Consider the following 24833-nt stretch of genomic DNA (forward strand, 5'->3'; position numbering starts at 1 on the left):
CCTACAAAGCCTAAGCCTGTCAAGATATTAACTAGAGAATCTCACTGCTGTTTTCCTGATGAGCCTATCACTGCTACACCTCCTCCAGGCAGAGCAGCTCCAACCCAGACAAAAACCACGCACAGACCAACGCTGCACACAAACAAGACACAGGACACGACCCAGAGACATAAGAATGCTCCCTGTAAGAAGAATGACTCCCGGACCAGAGATGCCATCAGGCGAGAAGGCCTAGGGGGCCATGAGGAAGAATCTAGGGCAGCTCCAGAAAAGTCGAATGCTGTGCCCCGTGACAAGAAGATATGGCCACAACTGGGACGAAGCATGCGCGAGAAGCTCTGTGTAAAGGCCCGAGGATGTAGGGATGCAGGGAAGAATTCTGAGAAAAGGGATCCGTGAAAACAGGCCGATCAAGATCAGAGCCGCTGACTGAGCCTGAAACGATGCCACAAGAAGAGGACTGACCGGAAACTTCTGAGACGCAAGACCTATCCATGCTTTAAGCTTGTTACGCAAGGAAAGCAGCGCCCAGTTGGCACTATGCACAATGCCCCTACGGGCATTTGAGACCCTAGGGATAGCACCCAGGGGACATACTGTGCTCCTATGAGCGCAAAGATGACACGGAGACTTCAGGAAGGTCTAAGACACAGAAAACAGGAGGCACAAAGTACACAACACCACACCGACAGGTTGGAACTACCCGGCCCAAGCTAGTCTTGTGCTGAAAAGTAAGCCACCCCCTTTACCTGCCCAAAAGTGACTCTTCCTGGGCAGTCCTCTCCCCTATGCTAACTTAAATACCCTCCCTGCAATCCCCAACCTTGTCCCCCTGCACCAGAGCCCCCTCCCCAGCCCTGGTCCTTCCACTTATCTTTCAGAGGGCCAGGGGTCTGAATCCATCCTACACGAAAACCGCAACGGCTAACTGGGATATTCCTGCAGTTGCCAGATTCCTCTTCAACATCTTCACAAAAACAGTGCCAGCAGTAAGCATCACATCAGTCGACACTGACCTCTTGCACAACACCCTCCTCCTCAAAAGTGATATGGCCTTCCGCTCACCCGCTCTGTACTGATTCCAAAGTCAGATGCTGTGGCCATCATCGCTTCTGGTACCTAAGATACGAAAAGACAGAAAGCTACTGTTGTGCTTGTGAGAAGTCACTGGCCCCGTGCTCCTCCTCACTACTACCCCAGCTCACCTCAAATCCAGTTCCAAATGCAGCCTGAATGGCTCCTGCAAAACCAAAGAGGAACACCTGAGCTGCCACATGATTATCTGCTCTTAGACACAGACCCAGCTGAGAACCTCCTCACCTTCTCAGGCAGCTCATCAGCCTGCAGCTTCACCCCTCCCAGCCTGCTTGCGGCACCTGAAGAAACCAAAGCAAAAGGCACATGCTGAGAGACTGCCCAAAAGCACAGCCTTCTAATCTTTCATTACTTTACCTTGGCCACTCACCTGCCAAACACAAACAAGGGATGTTTCTAACCTCACTACAACACCTAAAAATTAACTGCTACTTGAGCCCACTAGTCACAGCTCACCTTGCCTGAGTCACCTCCAGCACCAATAGCCTGCTTTGCTCATTGCTTCCACCTGCAAAATAAAAAATCCCAAACCTGTAAGCTACTCACTCCTGATGCTTACAGTCTATGAGGGGCCTGCCACAAGCTGTAAAGGTTTAGGGACAAATTAGTGCTCTGTGGGCAATTGGGTAGGCAATGAGCTGCCCCATAGCCTGAGAGACACTATGAATTATGTCCCAGCTACTTTCTTAAGAAATGTTAAAAGTCCATATACAGATGCATACAAAGTGCTCACCCTAACCCCTGCTAGAAGAATCTCACCATTGGTCCTATTAGCAGAGACTGTATCAGCAACATACAGCACAACTAGTGAAAAACCCCCAAGGTTCCACCATCAATAAAGCCAGGAATTCCAGGAAAATGTGAAGTACCTAGAATAAAAAAAACCCTACACACAATCAAGCCATCTTGCTTCCCCTCAACACTCAATACAAAATTACTGTCCTGAAAAAAAAAAAACACTACATAGAGGTGTACTTTCTACTGCATACACTGCTGAACCTCAACAGGTCCTGAAGCTCTCACCTCAGACAGACACCTCTGCTTCTCTAAATATCAAAACACATCTGCCCAAACAGCTTCAACAGCTCAAAAGCAGCAATTGACTGAAGCAGAGCACTGACACCAGAGAAGCCCAGAAGCAGAATGAGCTCCCTGATGACAGGCTGTGGCTCATATACCCTGGGCCTCGCCCACTGCCCTTCCCACAACCACCTGGGGAAGGGGAGGGGTAAATCGCCTGAAGGCATAAAGGCAGCCAGAGGAGCAGCAGGGAGTTTGCTCATCTGCCTTAAGTTTACAGCATGTGGAGTGCTGAAGAGAGAAAATGACCCATACTGGAATGATGATACCTGCTCTTTTGCTACAACTACATCTATTGCATCACCAACGTGACCAGGTAGGGAATGAAACTTAATTTTTCTGAGGCATAGATTGAAAAAGATAGATGTTGTACTAAGCTATGTAAGAAAATAGGTCATTAAATGCAATAATTATGTTATTATCAAAAACTATGTGCTTTAGTTTCCTATAAAAAAAACCCAAAATGCTCTGGGGTTACACTTCATTTCCAGCAAGACCACGCATGCCACCTGACTTCTACTGGAACTACGTTCTGGGTAGGACGGAATGACAAAGCGGAATTGGAACCTGTAAGAATCCCTTCTCAGAAATATCTCTATTTGCAAAGTAAATTATTTATTGTAAATCGCTGATGATTCAGAGTCATATTGATAGTCTCTCCGACTGACTCCCTTAAGAGAATTAAATGAATCCCAAAGGACAGAAAACACCAAAAAAACATCGAAATACAAGAAATGTATCAAGCTGTATGAAGCAGCCTAATTAGCACCTAGGTAGCTAGAATAAAAATAAACTGCAAAGCACAACAGAAAGCACCATGGGAGACGTGTCAATAACAATAGAGGAAAGCTATTGCCTCCTCTGAAAAACTCAAGAGGGGATCTTAGCCAACGATAGACATCTTCAGGGTACAAGATACCACATAGAAACATACTATAAGACGGAAAATAAAAAGACCGCTCTGGAGCACAAAGATGGCTTCGGGAAAGGTTCTGACAGAACAAGAGGCATCGTCACGGGGATTAGAGAAGTCCTGAAGGGGCCAGAGAGACCAAAGAAGTCTTGGGGATGCAACAAGCTCTAAAGGAAATTGAACAAAGTACAGATGTCCTCAGGGGACTGAATGGAGGCGCGCCAGATGGATGAGAGGACAGAAAGACCGACCGGAGTAACGTGTGTGGACTCAGGAAGCGTTCTGAGGGAAAAAGAGGGGTGCAAAGCGCCCTCCCGAGCTAAAACAGGGCTCTAGGGCATAGGGGATGTCTCGCGAGAGCTCAGCAAAGGGAGCGGAGGAGTCCCGAGTGGACCTGAGAGACCAAAGAAGCCTCAGAGATAACAATGAGGAACTCTGAAGGGGATTTCAACAAAGTACGGATGTTGTCAGGGGGCCGGAGGCTGGATGAAGGCATCCTAAATGGCAAAGAGTAAGATAAGATCGCTCTGAAGAGCGCACAAAAATAAAATTGAAAGGGAGCTGAAGTGCTACAAGAGTGCTGCGGAGTACAAGAAAGGACTCTGAAGACATATGGTCTGGAATATCCTTTTGGTCAGCTGGGTCAGCCGTCCCAGCTGTGTCCCCTCCCAGCTCCTCGTGCACCCCCAGCCTGCTGGCTGGCAGGGCAGGCTGAGGAGCAGAGCAGCCCTTGACGCTGGGCAAGCGCTGCTCAGCAGTAACCAACACATCCCTGTGCTATCAATGCTGTTCTCAGCACAACCCCAAAATGTAGCCCCGTACCAACTACTCTGAAGAAAACTAACTCTATCCCATCTGAAGACAGCACACACAGAAATAAAATTTGAAAAGTTGTGGTACAGGAAACACAGGAAAAAATTAAAAATGGGGACAGAAAACTAGACAGAGACACAGAAAGAAAGTTTAAAAAGTGACGGGGTACAGGAGAGACAGGAAAACAATAAAAAATAGGGACAAACATAATACACTACACAGGGAAGAATTAAAAAATAGGTATGGGGAGCTTGATAAAAGTAGACATGGAAAGAAAATTGAAGAAGCGACAGAGTACAGGACAGATAGGAGAGAATTAGAAAATAAAGACGGTGAACTGGATAAAAGTAGCCATAGAAACAAAATTTAAAATTGACGGAGTATAGTATAGACAGGAAAAAATTAAAAAAGGACAGGAAACTAAATAAATGGAGACCTAGAAAGAAAATATTTAAAGCAACTGGGTACAGGACAGAGAGGGAGGAATTAAAAAACAGGGACAGGGAATCAGATAGAGGGAGACATAGAATGAAATTTTAAAAAGTGACAGGCTACAAGAAAAACAGCAAAGAAAAAATAGGAACAGGGATGAGAATAGAAGGAGACGTTGAAAGAAAATTTTAAAAGTGACAGGGTATATGGAAGAAAGGGAGGAACTAAAATTTACAGAAAGGGAGCCAGATAAAGGGAATTGTTGAAAGAGAAAGTAAATCATAATGGGGTACAAGAAATACAGGGAAGAATTAAGAAAAAAATCAAGAAAAGGAGACAGAGGGAAACGTAGAAGGAATTTTTAAAAGCAACTGAGTACAAGAAACAGACAAGAATTAAAGCATGGGGACAGGGAGATAGAGGACAAAGCAGAAAGAAAATCTAAACAGTGATCGGGTACAAGAAACACAGGAGTGTTAAAAAGAACATGGACACAGGGATGGATAGAAGGAACTATAGTAAGAAAATTTTAAAAGCAACGGGGTATAAGAAACACAGGAAATCATTACAAAATAGCAACAGGGAGATGGATAGAAGGAGTTATAGTAAGAAAATTTAAAAAGCGATGGGGTACAGGAGAGTGAGAGGAATTAAAAAATAGGGAGAGGGTGTTGGAGAGAGGGAAACAGAGAAATTAAAATGCAATGGGGTACAAGGAACACAGGAAACCGTTAAAAAGTAGGGTGAGGGAGCCGCCGACAGGAAAACAGAGGAAAAAAAAATGGATAGGTGAAGTGGTACAGGGCAGAGTTGGCAGAAGAGTGACAAGTTTTGGGGAGGCAGACAGGCAGGTGGGCCGGCAGAGAGGGAGACAGAAGCAGGGACAGGCGGGGAGGCAGGCAGAGAGCCGGGGAAGGGCGGCAGAGGTGGGCCGGGACGCACACGAGGGAACATGTGACTCACCGCAGCTCCTGGCACTGGCAGGAGACCTTCACCACCCCAAGGCTTTTCAGTCTGCCTCAGCAGCAGGCGCCTCGATGCTCCTCCGCCGTGAGGCTTCCCAGTGGCTCACACATGCAGCCAATGGAGGCACCGAGCTCCCAGCGCTGTGTGCTGGTGGTGCGTTCTGTCAGGGACGGCTCGGTGAGACCCTTCATTGCTGCAGGGACTGGCCACGCCTGGCCAGAGGCACCTGCCTGCGGGGCCCCCTCAGATTCCCTCCTCAGCCAGCTCCCCTTTGGCAGCTCCCTCAGGAAGGCATGCCCTGGTGGCAGCCCCCTTTACAGCTAGAGCCCCTTCACACAGCAGGGCCAGCCCCACCCTCAGCCTCACTGGCCACACCTGGGACTGCCCCAGCTCCAGGCCCAGCTGGAGCCCATTGGCAACAGGGGCCCCTGCCAAAGCCCCCAGCACATCCCCCCCTCCCTGCACCTGTCCACAGCCACGAGCTCTGCACCCAGGGGCTGCAAACACATCCAGGGGCACAGAGGAGGCAGGAACAGTTTATTCCTTAATGCACATTAGGAATGCCGGCAGTGAGCTGGCTCCAAGGCTCGGTGCCCAAACACAGCAGGACAGAGGGAGAAAAGCAGGAGGAAGGACAGAGGGACATAGAGAAGAGGTGTGGGACAGGGAGGCAGGAAATGGGACGCTGTGAACAAGAGAGGGACAGGGAGCAGAACGGTGTAGAGAGAGGAGAGCCAAGAGACTGAGCAAAAAAAAAAAAGGGACAGAAAGATGGAGGAATAAATAAGAGAGAGAGGGAGCAGGAAAGAGAGGTGGAAGGGACCAGCAGGAGAAGAAGATAGAAATAAGACAAGGGACAGGGAAAAATTCTAAAGTGACAGGGGAAAAGAAACATGGGCAAGAAATAACAAATAGAAACAGGGAGCTGGACAGAGGTAGGTGTAGAAAGAAAATTTCATAAAGCGACAGGGTAGAAGAAACATAGACAAGAACTAACAAATAGGGAAAGGGGGATAGAAAGAGGGAGATGTAGAAAGAAAATGTAAAGGTGACAGGGTACCAGACAGAGAGGGAAGAATTAAGAATTAGAGACAGGGAGAAGAATAGAGGGAGACATAGAAAGAAAATTTTGAAAGTGACAGGATACAAGAGTCATGGACAAGAATTAAAAAATAGGTATAACAGAGCTGTATAGAGGGAGGCGTAGGAAGAAAACTTGAAAAGCGACAGGGTACAAGAAACAGGCAAGAAATTAAAATTAGGTCAGGCAGACAGAGAGAGGGGAAGATAGCAAGAAAATGTGAAAAGTGACTGCATTCAATAAACATATGCAAGAATTAAAAAGATAGAGATGGAGAGGTAGAAAGTTTCAAAAGCAATGATGTGCAAGAAACATAGGCAAGAATTAAAAAAATAGGGTCAGGGAGCCACCAGGAAACTGTGATGGGTTGACATTGGCTGGCTGCTGGGTACCCACCAAGCCACTCTCTCGTTGCCCCTCCTCAACAAGACAGGGGAAAAAAATACAACAAAAAACACTTGTGGGTCAATATGAGGACAAAAGAGATCACTCACCAATTACTGTCACAGGCAAAACAGACTCGACTTGGGGAAATTAATTTATTGTCAATCAAAATCAGAGTAGGATAATGAGAAATAAGAACATATCTAAAAAACACCTTCCCCCCACCCCTCTCTTTTTTCCTGGGCTCATCTTCACTCCTGACTTCTCCACCTCCTCCCCCCAAGCAATGCAGGGGGACAGGGAGCGGGGGTTGTGGTCAGTTCATCACATGTTCTTTCTGTTGCCCCTTCCTCCTCACGCTCTTCTGCTCCAGCATGGGCTCCTCTCCATGGGATCACAGCTTCCTTCAGGCACATCCACCTGCTCCGGCATGGGGTCTTCCACAGGCTGCAGGTGCATGTCCGCTCCACCGTGGACCTCCGTGGGCTGCAGGGGGACAACATGCATCACCACGGTCTTCACCACGGGCTGCCGGGGAATCTCTGCCCCGGCACCTGGAGCACCTCCTCCCCCTCCTTCTTCACTGACCTTGGGGTCTGCAGGGCTGTTTCACACTCACATTTTCTCTATCACAGCTTCTGCGCAGCATTTTTTAGCCCTTCTTAAATACGTCATCACAGAGGCGCTACCAGGATTGCTGATGGGCTCAGCTTTGACCAGCAGCAGATCTGTCGCGGAGCCGGAACTGGCTGTGCCCAACACGGGGTCAACTCTGGGTGTCTTCTTGTTTTGTTAGCCCCTACCCCAGCTAACAAAACAATACAACAGCAATTGGCTACATGGCAAAGAGGAGTGGATTGAAGAATAGGGAAAGGGAGCCACAGAAGGAGAGGCAGAGGGGACAAAAAAATAGCGATGGGCTACAGGCCAGAGAGGAGGAAGGGACAGGGAATCAGACTGAGAGAGATGGAGAAAAAGAAAGAATAGTGATGGGCCACAGGGCAGCGAGGGAGGAATTGAAAAAAGGGACAGTGAGGTGGACAGAGAGACTGAGAGATAGCAGAAAACCTCTAGGAGCTAAAGGGGAAAGACAGAGGAATTAAAGGACAGGGAGCCAGACAGAGAGAGACCAGTAAAGAGAAAAATGGGCTATGGGATAGAGAGGGAAGAAAATAAAACATATGGACAGGGCCCTGGAATGAGAGAATCTAAGAAAGAAAAAGTATATCTAGAATACAGGGCAGAGAGAGGGAGGGAATTTAAAAATAGGGACATGGAGCCAGGGGAACAGGGGGAATTGTGAAGGGCTGCAGTGGACATCGGCAGTCTGGCCTGCTACACGCTACGAAGAGAGACCCTTCCTCACCCAGAGAAGCAGGCTCTCTCTTGCCGGCAGCGGAAGGCAGCTGCTGGCCAGATGGCTTCGAATTTCTCCTTTACCTTTCTCTGGCCTCGCCAGCTTCAGCCACAGCAGCTCCTGTCCACAGCCAGTAAACGCTCCGCCTGTCCCTTTTCGCCCCCATGATATGAGGAGAGTGAAGTCGGGCAGGGACAACCCACGCAAGCCTGCGGCGGGCGCAGTCAACAGCATCCCCAGGGGAGGAACAGACAACCACGTCCTCAGCGCAGCATCTGGAGAGGGAAAGAAGCAGCAGCGGCCGTTATCACTGTAGCTTGCCCCTGGCCAAATCCCCTCCTTCCACAGTGGCTTCTGGAGACCCTGCTCTTTCCCCACACTGCTGCTAATAGCACCCACATTAAGGAAGAATCAAGCACATTTGAGGGCCAGTTTGCCACCTTCATCACAGGGCTTGGGGGTGGCCTGGGAATATGGGATAGGCTCCGGAGAAGGTACTGAAGCTGAGGGCAGCTACGTGGGGCAAGCAGGACCAGGGCAGGCTCAAGGGGGAGCTCTGGCGAGTTAGAGAGGCACCAGCGTCTGCACCTGGGTGCATGTCCGCCTCCTTCCCCTCTTCCCTTCTATCAGCTCTCAGGTAACTCTCTGGGACTGCCCTGACCCGGCTCACCTCCAGCTGACCGGGAGACTGCTGCAGCGGGCACATTGAAGCTTCCCGTCCTGCCACCCCCAGGCAGCCAGTGGGCAGGAGACACCCCTGCACCCACCAGAGAGGCTCGCTCATCTCACCGGTGGTCCTGGCCCTCACCCCCTGGGAATCACGCCTGGGACACCACCATGCTATGGCAGCAGCGAAGGCGACGGGCAGTGCTGCTGCGCACCTGTGCGGTGCCAGCACTGCAGCACCGCATGTGGACCATGAGGCAGCAGCGAGCACCCAACGGGCAGCACTTGCCCCAGGGTGGCACTGGCACTGCAGTTCCACCTTTTGTGTGCTAAGCGCCCACCAACACCGTGCACGTGGGATGGCAGCAGCGCTTCCTTAACGGGAGGCAGGACGGAGCGCGGTGGCATCACCTCGCAGGCACTGCAGTGTTACATTGCCTTTACCGGCAGACGCCAATGCGGAGCGCGGTGGCACCTCCATCGCACCCACCTGCAGTACCGTGTCTCGTTCATCAGACTGCAGCAGTGAGCACAGGCGGGGGCCACACACCGCAGGCACAGCACCCGGGCTGCAGCACCACTGCCTTCTGGTGGCCCGGGGGCCAGCAGCGAGTGTGGCAAAGCGCACCCCCACGCATGCATGGGATGTACCGAAGGCAAACGGAGAAGTTTTGAGGGGACCAGAGAGAAAAGAGAGGGGATTTAATGGGGCAAAAGAACAAACAGGCATCTTGATGCTACCAAAGAGCCTGCAGGGACCAAAAGGCAAGCAGAGTAATCATATGCGAAGTAAACGAGCTTCTGAGGGAACGAGATAGTAAATGAAAAACTCGTGAAAGGCCCAGAGGTAAATGGATGGGTCCTGAGGGGAGCAAATTAAAGTTTCTTACCTCTGAGAAGTTGTCCTTGACTTCCATTCTGCAGATGGCTGTCCCGTGGGCTTGGCCCGCACTGTGGGGATCCCTGCCCAGGCAGCCCTGACCTGCACCACCACATACGCACAACCGTTCTCACAAAGTCGTGCAGATTTGTAACATGAATGGCAAACAGCAAGTATTTCTCCATGACAGGTTTGACGTAGCTTTTGCTTCCAGAGGACAGACAGAAATTGATCCTCCCCACAGCACTGCCTCTGATAACACACCTCCCTCCCCACTGTCTTGCCCTGCTCCTGTCACTCCTCTCCTGTCACTGCCCACCTCCAGCGTCCAGGGCAGCTGGGTCTCGCCTGCATCGTCCTTCATGTCCTGCCCCCAGCCCCTCCTCTCTGCCCCACACCCCGCAGCCCGGGTACCCTGGCCTAGCGCTCACCTGGGAGGACCCGGCCACCAGCACAGGCAGAGCAGAGGGCAGGGAGAAGGGTGTCCCTCCACGCCACGTGCCTGGGCATAGCGCAACGCCACGGCATCGATGTGGCATCCCAGGACCCTTGCAACAGGGACAGCAGAAGCCTCTGGGGCACGATGGGAACTTTGGATGGCTTCTGGAGCAAAGGACAGAGGTAATGGGGGGGCTCAATGCCTGGCAGAGGAGCCCAGAGAGAGAGAGGGCAAAAGGAGTGCTTCAGGACACGAGGAAGGCCTTAGGAGGGTATCTGAGGAAAGAAGAGGCTCAAAGTGTGCTACAGGGACAAAAAGGGACCAGAGAGACCAAAGAAGGCTCAGGGACACGGCGAAGAATGCGGGAGGGAATCTGAGCAGAGTACACGTGTCCTCACGGGGCCAGAGACAGAACAGAGGCAACCTCAGTGACTCTTCATGCTCTGCGGCACAAAGGTGGCCTCAGGAGGGATCCCAAGGAGACTAAAGGGCTCCAAAGGGAGTGAGAGGGGCAAAAGAAAGCTCTGGGACACAGTGAGGGGTGCAGGAGGGGTTGGGATGACACTAGAGGGGTCCTAGAAGGACTATACAGGTAGGAAAAAGCTCACAGGGAACAACGGGACCTCGGGACAGCTTCTGTGTACAGCACAGAGGTCCTACAGGACCTCAAAGACCAAAAGAGGGGTGGTCCAAGATGGGGTAGAAGGCCCAGAGTCTTTTACGTGATTTTTGTAGTCCTTCGGGAGTCACAGTGCTGTCCGCATTTCCCCGAGAACATCCCCTTGTGCTGCAGCGATAGGGCAGTTCTGCACTGTCCCGTCCTGGTATCACCTGTCAAAGCAGACTCTGAACCATAAGTTTACTTTGAGCTTTTGCTGTTTATTGAGAACATAAAATCAGGAAGAAGTACTGACGATAACTCCCACCTTATCTTTAGGTTTACATGCTTTTATACGTCCAGACAAACCATAAATTCTCTAGATAAGGGAAAACGCTATGGGACTAGAATCTTGGTAGGTCGGTAACTAAGGACATGGTTTAGGGATAGCAGGATAGAAAGATATTAATGGGGAGCAGGACAGAGGGGTACAGAGAGAGAGAAAGAAGAGGAAGAAGAGAAAGACAGGGACAGGGAGCAGAACACACAGAGGAAAAAAGAAGACAGGGAATGTCGTGGTTTAACCCCAGCCAGCAACGAAGCATCAGACAGCCACTCGCTCACTCCCCCCTGGTAGGATGGACGAGACAATCGGAAGAGTAAAAGTGAGAAAACTCATGGGCTGAGATAAAGACAGTTTAATAGGTAAAGCAAAAGCCACGCATGCAAGCAAAGCAAAATAAGGAATTCATTCACTACTTCCCACCAGCAGGCAGGTGTTTAGCCATTTCCAGGAAAGCAGGGCTCCATCACGTATAACGGTGACTTGCGAAGACAAATGGCATCGCTCTGAACGTCCCCTCCTTCCACCAGCTTTTACTGCCAAGCACGACGTCATACGGTCTGGAATATCCCTTTGGTCAGTTGGGGTCAGCTGTCCCGGCTGTGTCCCCTCCCAACTTCTTGCCCACCCCCAGCCTGCTCACTGGTGGGGCACGTAAGAAACAGAGAAGGCCTTGATGCTGTGTAAGCGCTGTTTTCATCACAAATCCAAAACATAGCCCCATACAAGCTACTATGAAGAAATTAACTCCATCCCAAACAAAACCAGCACAGGCACAGACAAAGAGAGTTATAGGACCAGGACACAAAGAGAAAGAAAAAAAATCAGCAATGGGCAGCAGGATAGAGGGAGAGAGAGGGGAAAAAAGAAGGACAGGAGGACGGCCAGAGGCAACATCAGTGAGGGACAGGGAGCCAGAAAATGGGATTCAGAGAACAAGAGAGGGACAGGGAGCAGGATACTGGGACAGAGAGAGAACGAGAGTGACAGAGGAACGACAGAGAGATGGAGCAAGAGAAAGACAGGGACAGAGAGCAGGATGAAGATAGACCAATAAATAATAGGGAGATAGGGATAAAGAGAAGAAAAAATAGGAACAGAAAGAAAAACAGAGTAAGCGAGAGATGAAAAAAGGGAAAGGGAACAGGACAGAGATGCACAGCTGGACAAGAGAGAGAAAAAGTAAAAGTAGGGATGGGGAGCAGGAAAGAGCAATAGGGAGACAACGAGATGCATGGATAACAGAGAAAGGCAAGAAGCAGCAGAGAGGGTTGGAGAAAGAAAGAGAATGGGAAGCAGGACAGAAAGAGTGGGACAGAAAGAAAAAGGTAAGAAAAGGGAGAAGGACTGAGGAGCAGAGAGGGAAACGGCAGCGCCACCATGCAGGCGCTCCCAGACCCTGCAGGAAACCACACGAAACTGGCAGGAAACTACAGCTCCCGGCACACCCGGGAGCCAGCACAGCTGATCCCCGTGCCACAGGAGTACAGCTCCTGGCATACTGGCGGACACAGCCTTGTCGCTTTCTGACCCTGCGGGGACACCTCTGCCTCCCACCACCTCCTCCGGAGCCCTGCCCAACCCCCGGCAGCCCCCACCCTGCCCCAGCACAGACCCCCCAGGCCCCTGCCACCACCCCCAGCCTCTGCCCCGATCGGCCCCACCGCCCCCCTGCCTTCCTCCGGGCCTTCCCGGGACCCACCCACTGATTGCTCCTATGGCCCCACCACCAGACCCAGAGCCCCGGGAGTGCAAAGGAGACAGTGAGTGTTTATTCATTCACACACCTAAGAAGTCCTGGCAGTGAGTCTGCTCCGGGGCTCGGTGCCTATGCGCTTCCCCACCCTGGGACATGTACATCTCGGCAGCCGTTACTGGAGCAGTGCTCTTCGGTCCAGCAGGGAACGGTCAGCTCCCAGAGAAACGCACTGCAGGGCAGAGGTGGAGGGAGCCAAAATAAGGGAAAGGGCCTAGGACAAAAGAGGGGAGAAAAAGGACAGCTGGCTGGACAGGGGCTATAGCAAGAGTCGATGGGACAGGGAGCACAACGGAGGGGACAGGGAGCAGGACAGCGCTGGAGGAAAAAACAGCTGTGATGAGCAGCAGGACAGAGAAAGAAAAAATACTGAGGAAGAGAGAGGAAAGAAGGGAGAGCCAGTTGGACAGGGGGATATAGCGAGAATCGATAGGTCAGGGAACAGGACAAAGAGAGAAAGACAGAAAAAGTAAGAAAAAGGACAGAGGGGGCAGCAAGAGGAAAAAAAAGGGACAGAGATTTGGCCAGAGATAGAGAAAGCAATAGGAACAGAAGAAAAAGAGACAAAAAGGGAGACAGGAAGCAGGACAAAGCTGGAGAAAGAAGCAGGAGAGTCAGAGAGGTAGAAAGACAAAAAGACAGGAGGAAGGACAGAGGAACAAAAATAGGGACAGAAGTAGGACAAAGATGGAGGGAAAAAACCTGGGATGAGCAGCATGACAGAGGGAGTAAAAAAAATAGGGGCAGGGAGCAGGACAGAGGGATATAGTGAGAAATGATGGGACAGAAAACAGGACAGTGACAGATAAAAAGGAAGAGGGAGCAGGCTGGAGAAATGGGGGGAAAGGAGAGAAACAGAGAGCAGGCACTGGGACAGAACGAGAAAAAGAGGGACAAGGAGCAGGACATACAGAGAGAAAGAAAGAGAACAGGACAGAGGGATTGAATAAGAGAGAGGGCTGCAGATCGGGACAGAGATGGAGAAGGGAAAAAAAACAGTGATGGAGGAGGAAGAAATACACGCACAGAGCCCTACAGAGGGATAGAGACAGTAAGTGGGAGACAGAAAATAGGACAGGGAGAAAAAGACCAGAAAAGGGAGCTGGACTACGGAAGGGGGCGGGGTGGGCAGGGGTAGAAGGACAGACAAACAAGAGAGAGAAATAGAGGGATGGGGACCAGGACAGTGGGACTGAAAGACAGAAAGAAAGGGAGCAGGACAGCGAGGTGAAGCGAGGAACACAGATGGGAACGGACAGAGGAAAGTGCAAGAAAGAGCTGAATGGGCAGGAGGATCGTGAGATATAGATATAGAAAGAAAAAACACTGACAGAGAGCAGGGAAGAGGGGTAGAGAGAGAAGAAGGAGGGCAGGAAGAAGGACAGAGGGCTAGAGAGAAAAAGAGAGCGATCGGGGGACCAGAACAGTGGGATAGAGACGGAAAGGAACAGGGTGCAGGACACAAGAATAGAGAGACAATAGATCCACAGGGAAGTGGGGAAAAAAAGACGGAAAGGGAAAGAAAGGGACAGGGAGCAGGACAAAAGAATAGAGAGGAAAAGAGAAGGATGGGGAGCAGGGCAGAGAAAGAAGAGGTACTGCTGGGGAGCATGACAGAAGGATAGAGCACAAAAGAGAAAACTGGGAAGCAGGGCAGTGGGATGCAGAAGAAAAAATAGTCACAGGGAAAAGGACAGACATAGAGAGAGGAAAAAAGGAAGGACAGAGGGATTGACAGAGAAAGAGAGAGATGGGGAGCAGGTCAGTGACAGTGAGAAAAAAAGGACAGAGCGGGACAGAGGAATAGAGAAAAAAATACCGATGGGGAGCAGGACAAAAGAATAGGGACAAAAAGGAGGGGAAGAATGAGCAAGAGGTAAGAGAAAGAGGGGATAGAGAATGGGATAAAAAGACAAAAAGAAGGACAGGGAACAGGACGGGCGACGGAGAAAGAAAGGCATGCAGATCAGGACAAAGAGATGGAGAAGGAAAAAACAGCGACGGGCTGCAGGACAGAGACAGAGGAAGAGAAAAATGGGTCAGGGAGCAGGACAGAGGAAGAGAGAGAGAAAAAAGGGACAGCTGGCTGGACAGGTGGATATAGCAAGAAATGAGGGGACGGGCAGTGGGACAAAGGCAGGACAGATATGGACAAAGAAACATTAGTGACAGAAGGACAGAGAAAGAAAAAGACAAGAAGGACAAAAAGAGTGATAGGACCAGGACAGAGAGAGGGAGAGAGACAAACCAGTGGGAAGAGAGAGAGGGAAAAAAGGACAGGAGGATGGCCAGAGGGATAGAGAAAACCAGTGAGGGACAGGAAGCCAGAAAATGGGATTCAGAGAACAAGAGAGGGAGCAGGACACTGGGACAGAGAGAGAATGAGAGTGACGGGGAGAACAAAAGAGATGGAGCAAGAGAAAAACAGGGACAGAGAGCAGGACAAAGATGGAGCAATAAATAACAGGAACACAGAGAAAGACAGAGTTATAGCGACAAAAAAGAGAGGGATGGGTAGGACAACAGAGGACCAGAAAAAGAAAAGACAAGGGACAGGGAACAGGACAGAGAGAAAAAGAGAGCAGCAGGGGAGAGAGGTGGGGATATAAAGAAAGACACAGAGAGCAATAGGGACCAGGACTGAGGAGCAGAGAGGGACAGGCAGCAGGACACAAGAATAGACAGAAGAGCAGAGATACAGGGAAGGAAAAAAAGACAGGAAAAGAGATGGTCAGGAGGCCAGACAGAGGGAGCCAGGCAGACAGATGGACAGCCAAAGGGAGAGACAGAGGGATGAAGGACAGAGAGAGATGGTGGCAGAGAGGTGGGCAGGGATCCGGAGGGGTGGGAGATGCAGAGAGGGGCAGGGAGAGACCAGGATGCAGATGAGTGGGACATGGCCCTAAAGGCCTGGGACTCACCACAGCTCCCGCTTCTGGCACTGCCCACAAAATTTTCCAGTTCAGACGCTTCTCTCTGTCTGTCTGTTTCTCTCTCCCTCCCTTCCTCTTCTGCAGCTCTGGTCGCTCGACAGTCCTCCACCTAAGAGAACACAGTGGTGTCTTATACCTCCTGCAACATGAGGCTTCCTAGATACACAGCCTTACGCGCGCACACCCCCTCCCCATGGCCTCACTGTGCTTTTGGATACGCACACGGACCCCGTGGCGCATGTCGGCGATCTGGTCTGCTGAGGACTACTCAGAGGGACCCCTCCTCACCCAGAAAGGTCGGCTGCCTCTCGTCTGCGGCTGGATGCACTTTCTGGCTCAATCCCCTTGATTTCAATCTCCAGCTGCTTTACCTTTTTCTAGCCTCACAAGTTTCAGCTGCGGCAGCTCCGGTCCAAAGCCGCTACGTGTCCGCCGGCCCCCGGTCCCCCACAGCGCTTGGAGAGCGAGGCCAAACTGAGACAGTCCAGGCAAACCTGAGGCAAACGCAGCCCACGACAACCCCGGGGAAGGACAGACAACCGAGTCCTCCACACGGCATCTGGGAGAGGGAGAGGACGGGCAGCCATCACCCGTAGGGTCCATCGCAGCTCGCCCCTGCGGCGGGAGCTCCCGGAGACGCCGCTTTCCCCACAGGGACGCTCGCAGCACCCGCCTTAACGCGCGGTAAAGTGCATGCGAGGGCAGCCGCCCGCTGTCGGGAAGGGGCCGGGGGAGGGGGGGCGTCTCCTCCAGGTGCCCGGGGCGGGGGGGCAGGTTTGGGGCCCGTCTCCCTGCGGCGGCCGCCGAAAGGCCCCGCGCGCTGCCGGGGAGGCGGAAAGGCGCCGGCAGCCGCGGCCTCCCGTCGTGCCTCGCGGCCCACGTGACCGCCCGGAAGGCCCCGCCTCCCCGGGCCGCGCCCCGCGGGGCGGGCGTGGTCCCGGCGCCGGGTCCCCGCGGCCGCCGGCGGCGGGAGGCGCCTGGGCCCGGCCGGGAGGGCCGTGAGGGACCGGTGCTCCCCCGCCAGCCTCGCCCGTGCATGCCGCGGGGGTGGTCACGTCTCCCGGGGGTCGCATAAGACGGGGCCACGCACGCCCTCCCCCCCTCCCCCGAGACAGGACAATATCCGCATTTTTGTATGTTTTATTATTTCGGCCATAAAAAGTACAAAGAGTTGAGTGCGGGGGTGGGGGCCGGGAGCCCGTCCCCTCCGGGGGCCCCGCGCTGCCCCGGGGGGCCCTGGTCACGCTCAGGAGCTCTCTCCCTCTTGGGTCCCCCGGACAGTGGCGGGGCCGTGGCCGGGCCCTCCCGGGCGCAGCTCTTATTGCTACTGAACTGGGGGCTCCCTCGGCCCACCCATCCTGCCGGGGTCCCGGGCACAGGGGTCCCGGGCACAGGGGTCCCCAGGCCGGAGCCGCCCCCAGGGAGGTCGGACCTCGCGGGGTGGCTCCAGAGGCCCAGGTCCCTCGCCCACCCCAGGGACGCACGCACACGCGGGCGGTGGGAGGAATAAATATTTACATTAAGTTAAAACTACAAGAAACTGCGAATGGGCACGACACGACGCAACACAAAAAGCGGGACCTGGGAGGGGTGGGGTGGGGTCCCAGGGGACCCAGGAGGGGCAGAGGGTCCCGGGGGTCCCAGGGCTGGGGAAAGCCAGCAAAGAATCAGAAACAAATAGGAACCAAAACCACCGAAAAGCGAGAAATTATCCTGACAGAGAAGAGAAAATAAATAATAATAGCAATAGTAATAACAACAACAACAATAATAATAATAATAATTAATAATAATAATAATGAGGATAGGGCTGCTGTGGGGGACTCAGCCCATTGGGAGGGTTGGGGGTTCTGGGGGCTTTTCTGCCCTTTTCTTTCACCAGGATGCTAGAACTGGCCAAGCAAAAGCACCCGCCCCAGCGAGCTGAGGAGGTTGGGGCAAAAATGCCCATTTGGGGTATTTGGAGAAGGGTGGGGACAGGGCAGCGTGAACAAGACAAACACCCCCCTGCCCCGTTGGGGGTGCCAGAGGCTCAGGGGAAACAGGACCCCCCGGCAGCCCTGACCTGATGGCACTTGAGTGCCATTGACACCCCACCCGCACACACACCCCCGAAACATGATGTGACCATGCTTGGGGATCACGACCTCTGGTCCTGCCTCCAAGCAACCGGCGGGGCACATAACAGTTTCCCACCCCACCCTCCCAACTTCCCTCCAGAGGGGCCGTTTTGGGGGACTTCAGGGGATTTTTTTTTTTTTTTTTTCTCTTCTGTTACAAAAATAGATGGGTTTGTGTCTGTCGCTCTGGAGGAGTCACCACTCGCTGTGTCGGTCTCTCTCCTCGCTACCATTAGCGCTACCATTATTGTTATTATTCGTTATTGTTTGTTCTTTCTCCCCAAAAAATTGCCCCCTCCAAAAAAAAGAAATGGAAAAAAAGAGGAGAGAGCACAGACATCCCCCCCCGGACTCCTGGACTGGAGGGGAAGGGGGCATGGCCCCCACTTGGCACCAAGCTGGGGACAAAACGAGCCGAATCGGGTGCTCTGGTGGGGGGTCCCTCCCCGGGGGCAGTGGCCAGAGCCCGGGCTCGAACCCGCGCACCCCGGGCGCCGCTCCGGGTGGTCCGGCCACCGCCAGAGGGCGCCGCCCCGGGCGGGTGCTGCGCCGGGGGCGCGGTCTCCGAGCTTGAGGCGGGGTCCACTCCTGGGGCGGAGATAAGCCCTGGGAGACCTCGATCAGGGGCGTGGCTTAGCCGTGGGGGCGGGGACTCGCGGAACCAGGGGCGGAGCTCGGTCCCGGGGGACCCCTGTGGTGTCCACAACCCAACCCGGCCTTGCCCGGGGGTGGGAGGGACACCCCACGGGGGGACGCCCCACTTCTCCCTGTTTGGGGGTGCACAACCTCCCCAGAGGAGGAAAAAAAAAGGGAGAGGGGGTCTTGGTCTGGCACCTGCCCCAGGGAGTGCTGCGAGTCCCGGGAGTCCCTGAGGTACCTGCTGGGGGGTCGCCGCGGCTTCTGGGTGCTGGGGGAGGGGCAGGGGGCCCCACCTCCAGGGTCTCCGCAGTGCCCAGGGGTGTCCCCCGACATCTCTCTGTGCTGGGGAGGCCCCCAGGGTCTTTGGGGTGCCCATGCATTCCTGGGGGCTTTGAGGTGACCCCTCCTCCATATCCAGACTCCAGGGTTTTTAGGGTGCCCGGAGGGTCCCCAGTGCATCCTCAGCATCCTGGGGGTTCTCCAGTCTTTCCAGAGTGGTGGTGCTGGAGGATCTTCAGGGGTTGCCCCAGCATCTCCATGGCCCCCCAGTGTCCAAGAGCTGTGGGGCACCTGGGGGAGTCCCCAGGGTGTCCATGGTGCCTAGGGGAGAGGCGGGGGTGTCCATGGTATCCAGGCTGTCCTTTGGGTGTCCCCATGGTGTCCTTGGTGCCCATGGAGGGCGTCCCCAAGGTCTCCAGGTGTCCAGAGGAGTTCTCCGTGGTCTCCAGGGTGGGGAGGTCCCCACAGTGTCCTTGGTGCCTGGGGGGGGAGGTCTCCAGGGTATCCTTGGGGTGTCCCCATAGTGTCCTTGGTGCCCATGGAGGGGGTCCCCAAGGTCTCCAGGTGTCCAGGGGGGGTCTCCATGGTCTCCAGGGTGTCCTTGGTGCTCATGGGGGTCCGTGGCCTTGGTGGTGCCAGGGAACCCGGTCCCGGGAGCCGGGTGGCCAGCGGGGTGGGGCTCAGGCCTTGTGCTGTTTGCTGGTCTTGAAGGAGACCTGGAGCACACGGTCACCCAGGCGGTAGCCATTGAGGCTGGCGATGGCCATGGCCGCCTCCTCATAGTTGGTCATTGTGACAAAGCCGAAGCCCTTGCACTTGTTGGTGGCAAAGTCGCGGATGACCTTGACGTTGGTGACAGCACCAAAGGGCCCGAAGAGCTGCCAGAGGACGCTCTCATCTGCCTCGGGTGCCAGGTTGTAGACGAAGATGCACCAGCCAGCACTGGGGGCCCCCAGGCCCACCCCAGCCAGCCCTGGCACTGCCTCGATGGCCAGCGGGGAGAACCTGGGCAGCAGCGACAGCGGGCTGGCCTGGGGTCAGGGCGCCCGGACACCGGGTTCCCCCCCCCAGGACACGCAGGTCCTGTGCATGGGGCTGGGAGTGCACAGCTGGACTGGGGAGGGCCAGGGGGTGGGGAGGGGCCGTTACCTCTTCACGCCGTAGGCCACATTCAGCAAATTGTCAAGCCTGGAAAGGACAAGAGGCTGTTAGGGGGACACGGGGGTGTGCCCATGTAGGGGTGTCTTTGCCATGAGGGTGTCCCATGCCCTGTGGTGGTCCCAACCCCTGGGGAGTGTTCGCATGCTGCTGGGGATGTCCCACGCCCTGTGGTGGCCCCATCTCCTGGGGGGTGTCCTCACGGTAATGGGGATGTCCCACACCCTGTCGTGACCTCATCTCCTGAGGGGTGCCCCCATTCCCAGGGATGTCCCACCCCCCGGGGCCCCCAGGCACGTTGGGCTCACCGGAAGCGCTGGGGGGGATGGTGCAGGGCGCCGTAGCGGCGGGCGCTGGGGCAGAGACTGAGCAGGGCCCCCCCCGACTTCTGGCCCGGGCTGTTGGCGAACTTGACGGTGATGGGCTCAGCAGCACCCAGCGGCTTCTGCCCGTGCAGCCCCCGGACGGCCTCCTCTGCCTCCACGCGCTTGTCGAAGCGGATGAAGCCCACCCCCCGTGAGACACCTGTGTGTGGGGCATCCAGGGGACAGAGCCCTGAGACTCCGCTGCACAGCCACGGGACCCAGGTGTCCAGGGAATCCAACCCCCCCCCCCCGACCCACCCACGGGACCCAGGCCTCCAGAGAACCCCCCCCCAGACCCACCCACAGGACCTAGGTGTCTGAGGAATCTCCCTCCAGACACCCCACTGCCCACCCACGTGACACAGGCATCCAGAAAATGTTCCCCCACCCCATAGACCCCACTGGGAACGCAGGCATCTTGGCAGCCCCCCTTCACCCAGGGGACTCAGGCATCCGGGCACACCTGTGACCTGGTCGACAAGGATGCGGGAGGTGATGATGCGGCCATACTGGGAGAAGAGCTGCTCCATCTCCTTCTGTCCCATAGCCTTGGGGAGGCCACTTACGTAGAGGTTGGCGTCACGGATGGAGGCCGAGCTGGGCCGGGCGTAGGACACCTGGGGGGTGTGTCAGCCCTGGGGACCTAGGTGTCTGGGTGCCAGAGCTGCCTCCCACCCATGGGCACCCCCCACGCAGGGATCCAGGCACCTGCTCCCCCCCCAAGGACCCCCCCTAGTGTCCACCCCCCTGAGGGACCCTCTGGTGCCCCACCGCCCCGAGGGACTCCAGCATCTGCCCCCCCCACCCCGAGGGACCCCCTGGTGCCCAACCCCCCTCCAGGGACCCCAGCGTCCACCCCATGCCCCAAGGCACCACCCCCCGAGGCACCACCCCCTGGTGCCCACCCTCCCCCCCCAGGGACCCCAGCGTTTAGCACCTTGATGGTTTTGGTCTGCAGCTTGAGGCCGTTGAGGGTGCTGATGGCCTTGTCGGCGTCACCCGCCTCAACGTAGTTGACGAAGCCGTAGCCCAGACTCTGCCCTGGGATGCAGGGTCAGCACCGATGGTGGCCCCAGCACCAGGCCCAGTCATGCCATCCCCAGTCCCCACCCCACCCCTGTCCCCATCCCTGCCCCCTAGGCCTGTTTCCATCCCCTCTTCATCTCTGTCCCTGTGGTTCCCTATCCCTACATGTCCCCACATCCCTGTACCAGGGATCCTGTGGTCGAGTTTGCAGGACCTGACGTCCCTGAAGAGGTTCCTGAAGTTGCCCCCACGATCCCATCTACATGCCCATCCCTGCCCCAGTCCCCATGGGTCCCTGTGTCCCACCTCCCTGTTTCCCATGTCCAGTCTCCCCATGCCCCATCTCCCCATGTCCCATGCCCCCCATGTCCCGTGTCCTGTCTCCCGTCCCTGCGTCCCATCCACTGCGTCCTGTCTCCCCATGTCCCATGTCCCTCGTCCCGTCTCCCCGTGATGTCCCATCTCCCCACATCACATCCCCGTGTTCTGTCTCCCCGTTGTCCCCATGTCCCACATCCCTGAGTCCCATCTGCTTGTGTCCCCATGCCCCAACTCCCCATGTCCCCATCTGCCACTGTCCCTGTGTCCCATCTCCCCGTGTCCTGTCTCCCCATGTCCCACATCCCCATGCCTCAGCTGCCCGTGTCCCATGCCTTGTCTCCCTGTGTCCCGTCTCCCCTGTCCCATACCGGTGACCTTGTCACGGACAAGCTTGCAGGACTCGATGTCCCCAAGGCTGCCAAAGAGGCTCCGCAGCTCCTCCTGGCTCATGCTCTGGGGCAGGTAGTTGACGATGAGGTTGGTTTTGCTGTCGTCAGCCACGGGGGGGCCCGGGGGGGCCCCATTGGGCAGCGCCGCTGCCACCCCTGGCCCTGAGACCGCCACCACCGGCACGGCCACGGGGACAGGGCCGCAGCCCGATGGCCCCGGGGTACTGGGAGCCTGGGCCTCCACCGTGCTTAGGATCTGCTGAGGGAACGGACGGGTGTCACCAGGGTGTCTCTATCACAGGGACAGTGGAGGGACAGGGACACCAGGGTCATGGGGGCAGCACAGGGACAGGGAGACAGGCACGGGGAGCCCCAGGTGGTGGGAACATGGAGTCATCACCGAGGTGAAGTGGGGACAGAGCCATGGGGGGACATGGGGATGGGGACAGTGGGACATGGCAGCAGGGATGAGGACACGGGGAGGGGGGAACAGGGACAACTCGGGTGGGGATGTGGGGGCAGTGGGCTCTTCGGGGCCCGGGAGCCTGGGTCGCCACAGGCTGCCCCTCCGCGCCAGCAGCGAGAGGGGACCCAGGCGTGGGGGTTCCAGCAGCGCCCCACCGCCCAAAGCGGGAGGGGAGTCAGGCGTCCCGTGCGCCCCTCCCCCCGGGGGATAATCCCCCATTGTGCAGCGGAGCCCCCGCCCCTCCCCCCTTGCACAATAGCGGGGGACAACGGGCCTTTGTCGCCGGGAGACGGGACACCCGGGGCCGCCAGCCACGGCCGCGGGACCCGGGCGTCCGGGGGCTGCACACCCCCCCGCGGGATGGGAACCCGGGCGTCCGGTCCCGCCGGGAGCTGACCAGGGGCTGAAACGGGGTGCAGGGGACGGACGCCCGGGGGGGGGGGGGGGGGCACTGTGCTTTTAGGGGCTGGAGGGCCGAGGGGTCGGGGGGCCGGCGCGAGCGAGAGGATGTCTGTTCGTCTGTCCGCCCACCGGCAGCCTCGAAATTAGCGGGTGAGAAAAGTGAAAGCAGAAAAGCCGAAAATTACCAAATCGGATTGAGAAAATGGGATTTACGGGCGACACGGAGACACAGGAAGACACACACAGGCATGGCCACACACCCGACACAGCGACACACGCCTCTGCTGCACACACCCACTCCGCACTGGCACGGGGCTGCGCGTGTCCGCGTGGCGTGTGCGCACACGTCTCCTCCACACGCACACGTGTCCCTGCACCCACACACTGAAGTGGAAATGCGTGCACATGCACTGGCACACACGTGTGCACCTGTGAGTAGGCCCCTCTGTGCCATGCACACGCGTGTGCGCATGGCAGTGGCTCTGCACAACCCTGGTGACATCAGAGAAGGTTTAGGGAACTGGGGTCAGCCGGGTCCCCATCCCGCCCTTGCACACGTGTCCCCCACACAAGTACACAGAGCACACCCATCTCCCAGCACAGCAGATGCCACGGGGGCCGACACACCCAGCACACCCCATGTGACACACGTGTGCCCCCATTGCATGCACATACGTGTGCCTTCAACATGGAATGCACACGCATGTGCACACAGCTCTCACGGCGTTCCCATCCCCGCCCAAGTGTGTCACACACTCGCGGGGCCATCGTATACAGGGGGAGACGCAGAGACGATGGGGACATGGGGGGGGGGGGAATTTTGAGGGGCTGGAGGATGAGAGGGTGGAAGGTGGGGGGACACGGGAGTGAGGGTACGGGGAGGGGGACATGGAGAGTGGGGGATGTTGGAAGCCAGGGAGGGGGGGTACGGGATGGGGCTTTTAGGAGACGGAGGATGCTGGGGGTGCCAGCCGCACCCCCCCAAAGACACCCCCAACCCCCGCGGTCCCTCCCCCCACTCCTACCGTCACCATCGTTGCGGGGCCGGGGCCGAGGGGGCTGCTCGGGGGGGGGCCCCACACGGCCCAGCGGGCTCGGGGGGCTGCGGGGGGCCCCGGAGCGGGGGGGGCTCGGCCGCAGTGTTGGGCGCTGCGAGCGGCGGCCCCGTCGGTCCTTTAAACGTCCTTGGGCGGCCGCGGGGCGGGGCCCCCCCAAACCGCCGCGGTGGGCGCGGCCCGGCCCCCCCGCCCGCTCCGCGATGGCTCCGTCCGCCCCCCCTCCCCCTCGCCGATACCCCAAAATGGACCGGCCCCCCACAGCCCCCCCGGCAAAGGCCATTGGCTGCCGGGCAGGCGGGGCCCCCCGACGCCCCCCCCCCCGAGACCCCCTATTGACACCGCCTATAGCCCCCCCGGCCCCGCCCACCTGACCGGGGGAGGGCTGGGGGGGAGGATAAGGAGGAGGAGAGGGTGATGAAGGAGAAGAACGAGGGCGGGGAGGGGGTAATGAAGGAGGAAGCGTCGGCCGGGGGGAAGGAGGAGCAGAGAGCGATGAAAGAGGAGGAGGAAGGACAGGGGGGGTGATGGGGGGGGGGGGGGGGGGCGGGCGGGGGGAGGCGCAATGAAGGCCCCGCAGCGGCATCGCCGCACCCGCGGGGGGGGACCCAGGCGGCCGGGCCGGGCCGCCGGTTCAGCACCGGGGACAGCTCCGAGGCGGAGCCGTGGGCCGCGACCCCGCCCCCTTCACCCCAAGGCCGGCGGGGGAGGGGCTGCCCTGCGAGGGCCGCGACCCCCGGAGCTGGGGGGCAGGGAGTGTGTGCCCCACCCCGTGCAGGGCCCTGGACACCCCCCTGCTCCACCACCCACCCCCCGTGCTCCCCGGGTCCTCCCTGCCTCCCCCCGGGGCTCCCAGGCAGCGAGCAGGAGGCAGCAA

At 56.5% G+C, this 24833-nt stretch overlaps 1 protein-coding gene and 1 long non-coding RNA gene across 3 annotated transcripts; both read right to left on the reverse strand.

Moving 5' to 3' along the window:
* Positions 1 to 11012: 11012 nt before the first annotated feature.
* LOC132320518 (uncharacterized) lies at positions 11013 to 16334 on the reverse strand. The gene is made up of 4 exons (XR_009484567.1): positions 16108 to 16334; positions 15725 to 15845; positions 12835 to 12975; positions 11013 to 11607 (listed from the first exon to the last, which is right to left on the reverse strand). It is a non-coding gene; the product is annotated as an uncharacterized LOC132320518 (long non-coding RNA).
* A 3058-nt stretch (positions 16335 to 19392) lies between these two features.
* ELAVL3 (ELAV like RNA binding protein 3) lies at positions 19393 to 23935 on the reverse strand. Of its 2 annotated transcripts, none has more exons than XM_059833019.1 (7): positions 23927 to 23935; positions 22013 to 22289; positions 21235 to 21338; positions 20761 to 20914; positions 20241 to 20457; positions 19924 to 19962; positions 19393 to 19779 (listed from the first exon to the last, which is right to left on the reverse strand). In XM_059833019.1, the coding sequence occupies exons 1-7, from the start codon at positions 23933 to 23935 to the stop codon at positions 19455 to 19457; spliced, it is 1125 nt and encodes a 374-aa protein (XP_059689002.1). In that variant the 3' UTR covers positions 19393 to 19454. The 2 variants fall into 2 exon arrangements, with proteins under 2 accessions (XP_059689002.1, XP_059689001.1); XM_059833018.1 differs by having other exon boundaries at positions 19393 to 19800.
* Between the last annotated feature and the right edge of the window lie 898 nt (positions 23936 to 24833).

The sequence above is a fragment of the Gavia stellata genome, chromosome 38 (genome assembly GCF_030936135.1).
Source record: "Gavia stellata isolate bGavSte3 chromosome 38, bGavSte3.hap2, whole genome shotgun sequence".
Taxonomy (NCBI): domain Eukaryota; kingdom Metazoa; phylum Chordata; class Aves; order Gaviiformes; family Gaviidae; genus Gavia; species Gavia stellata.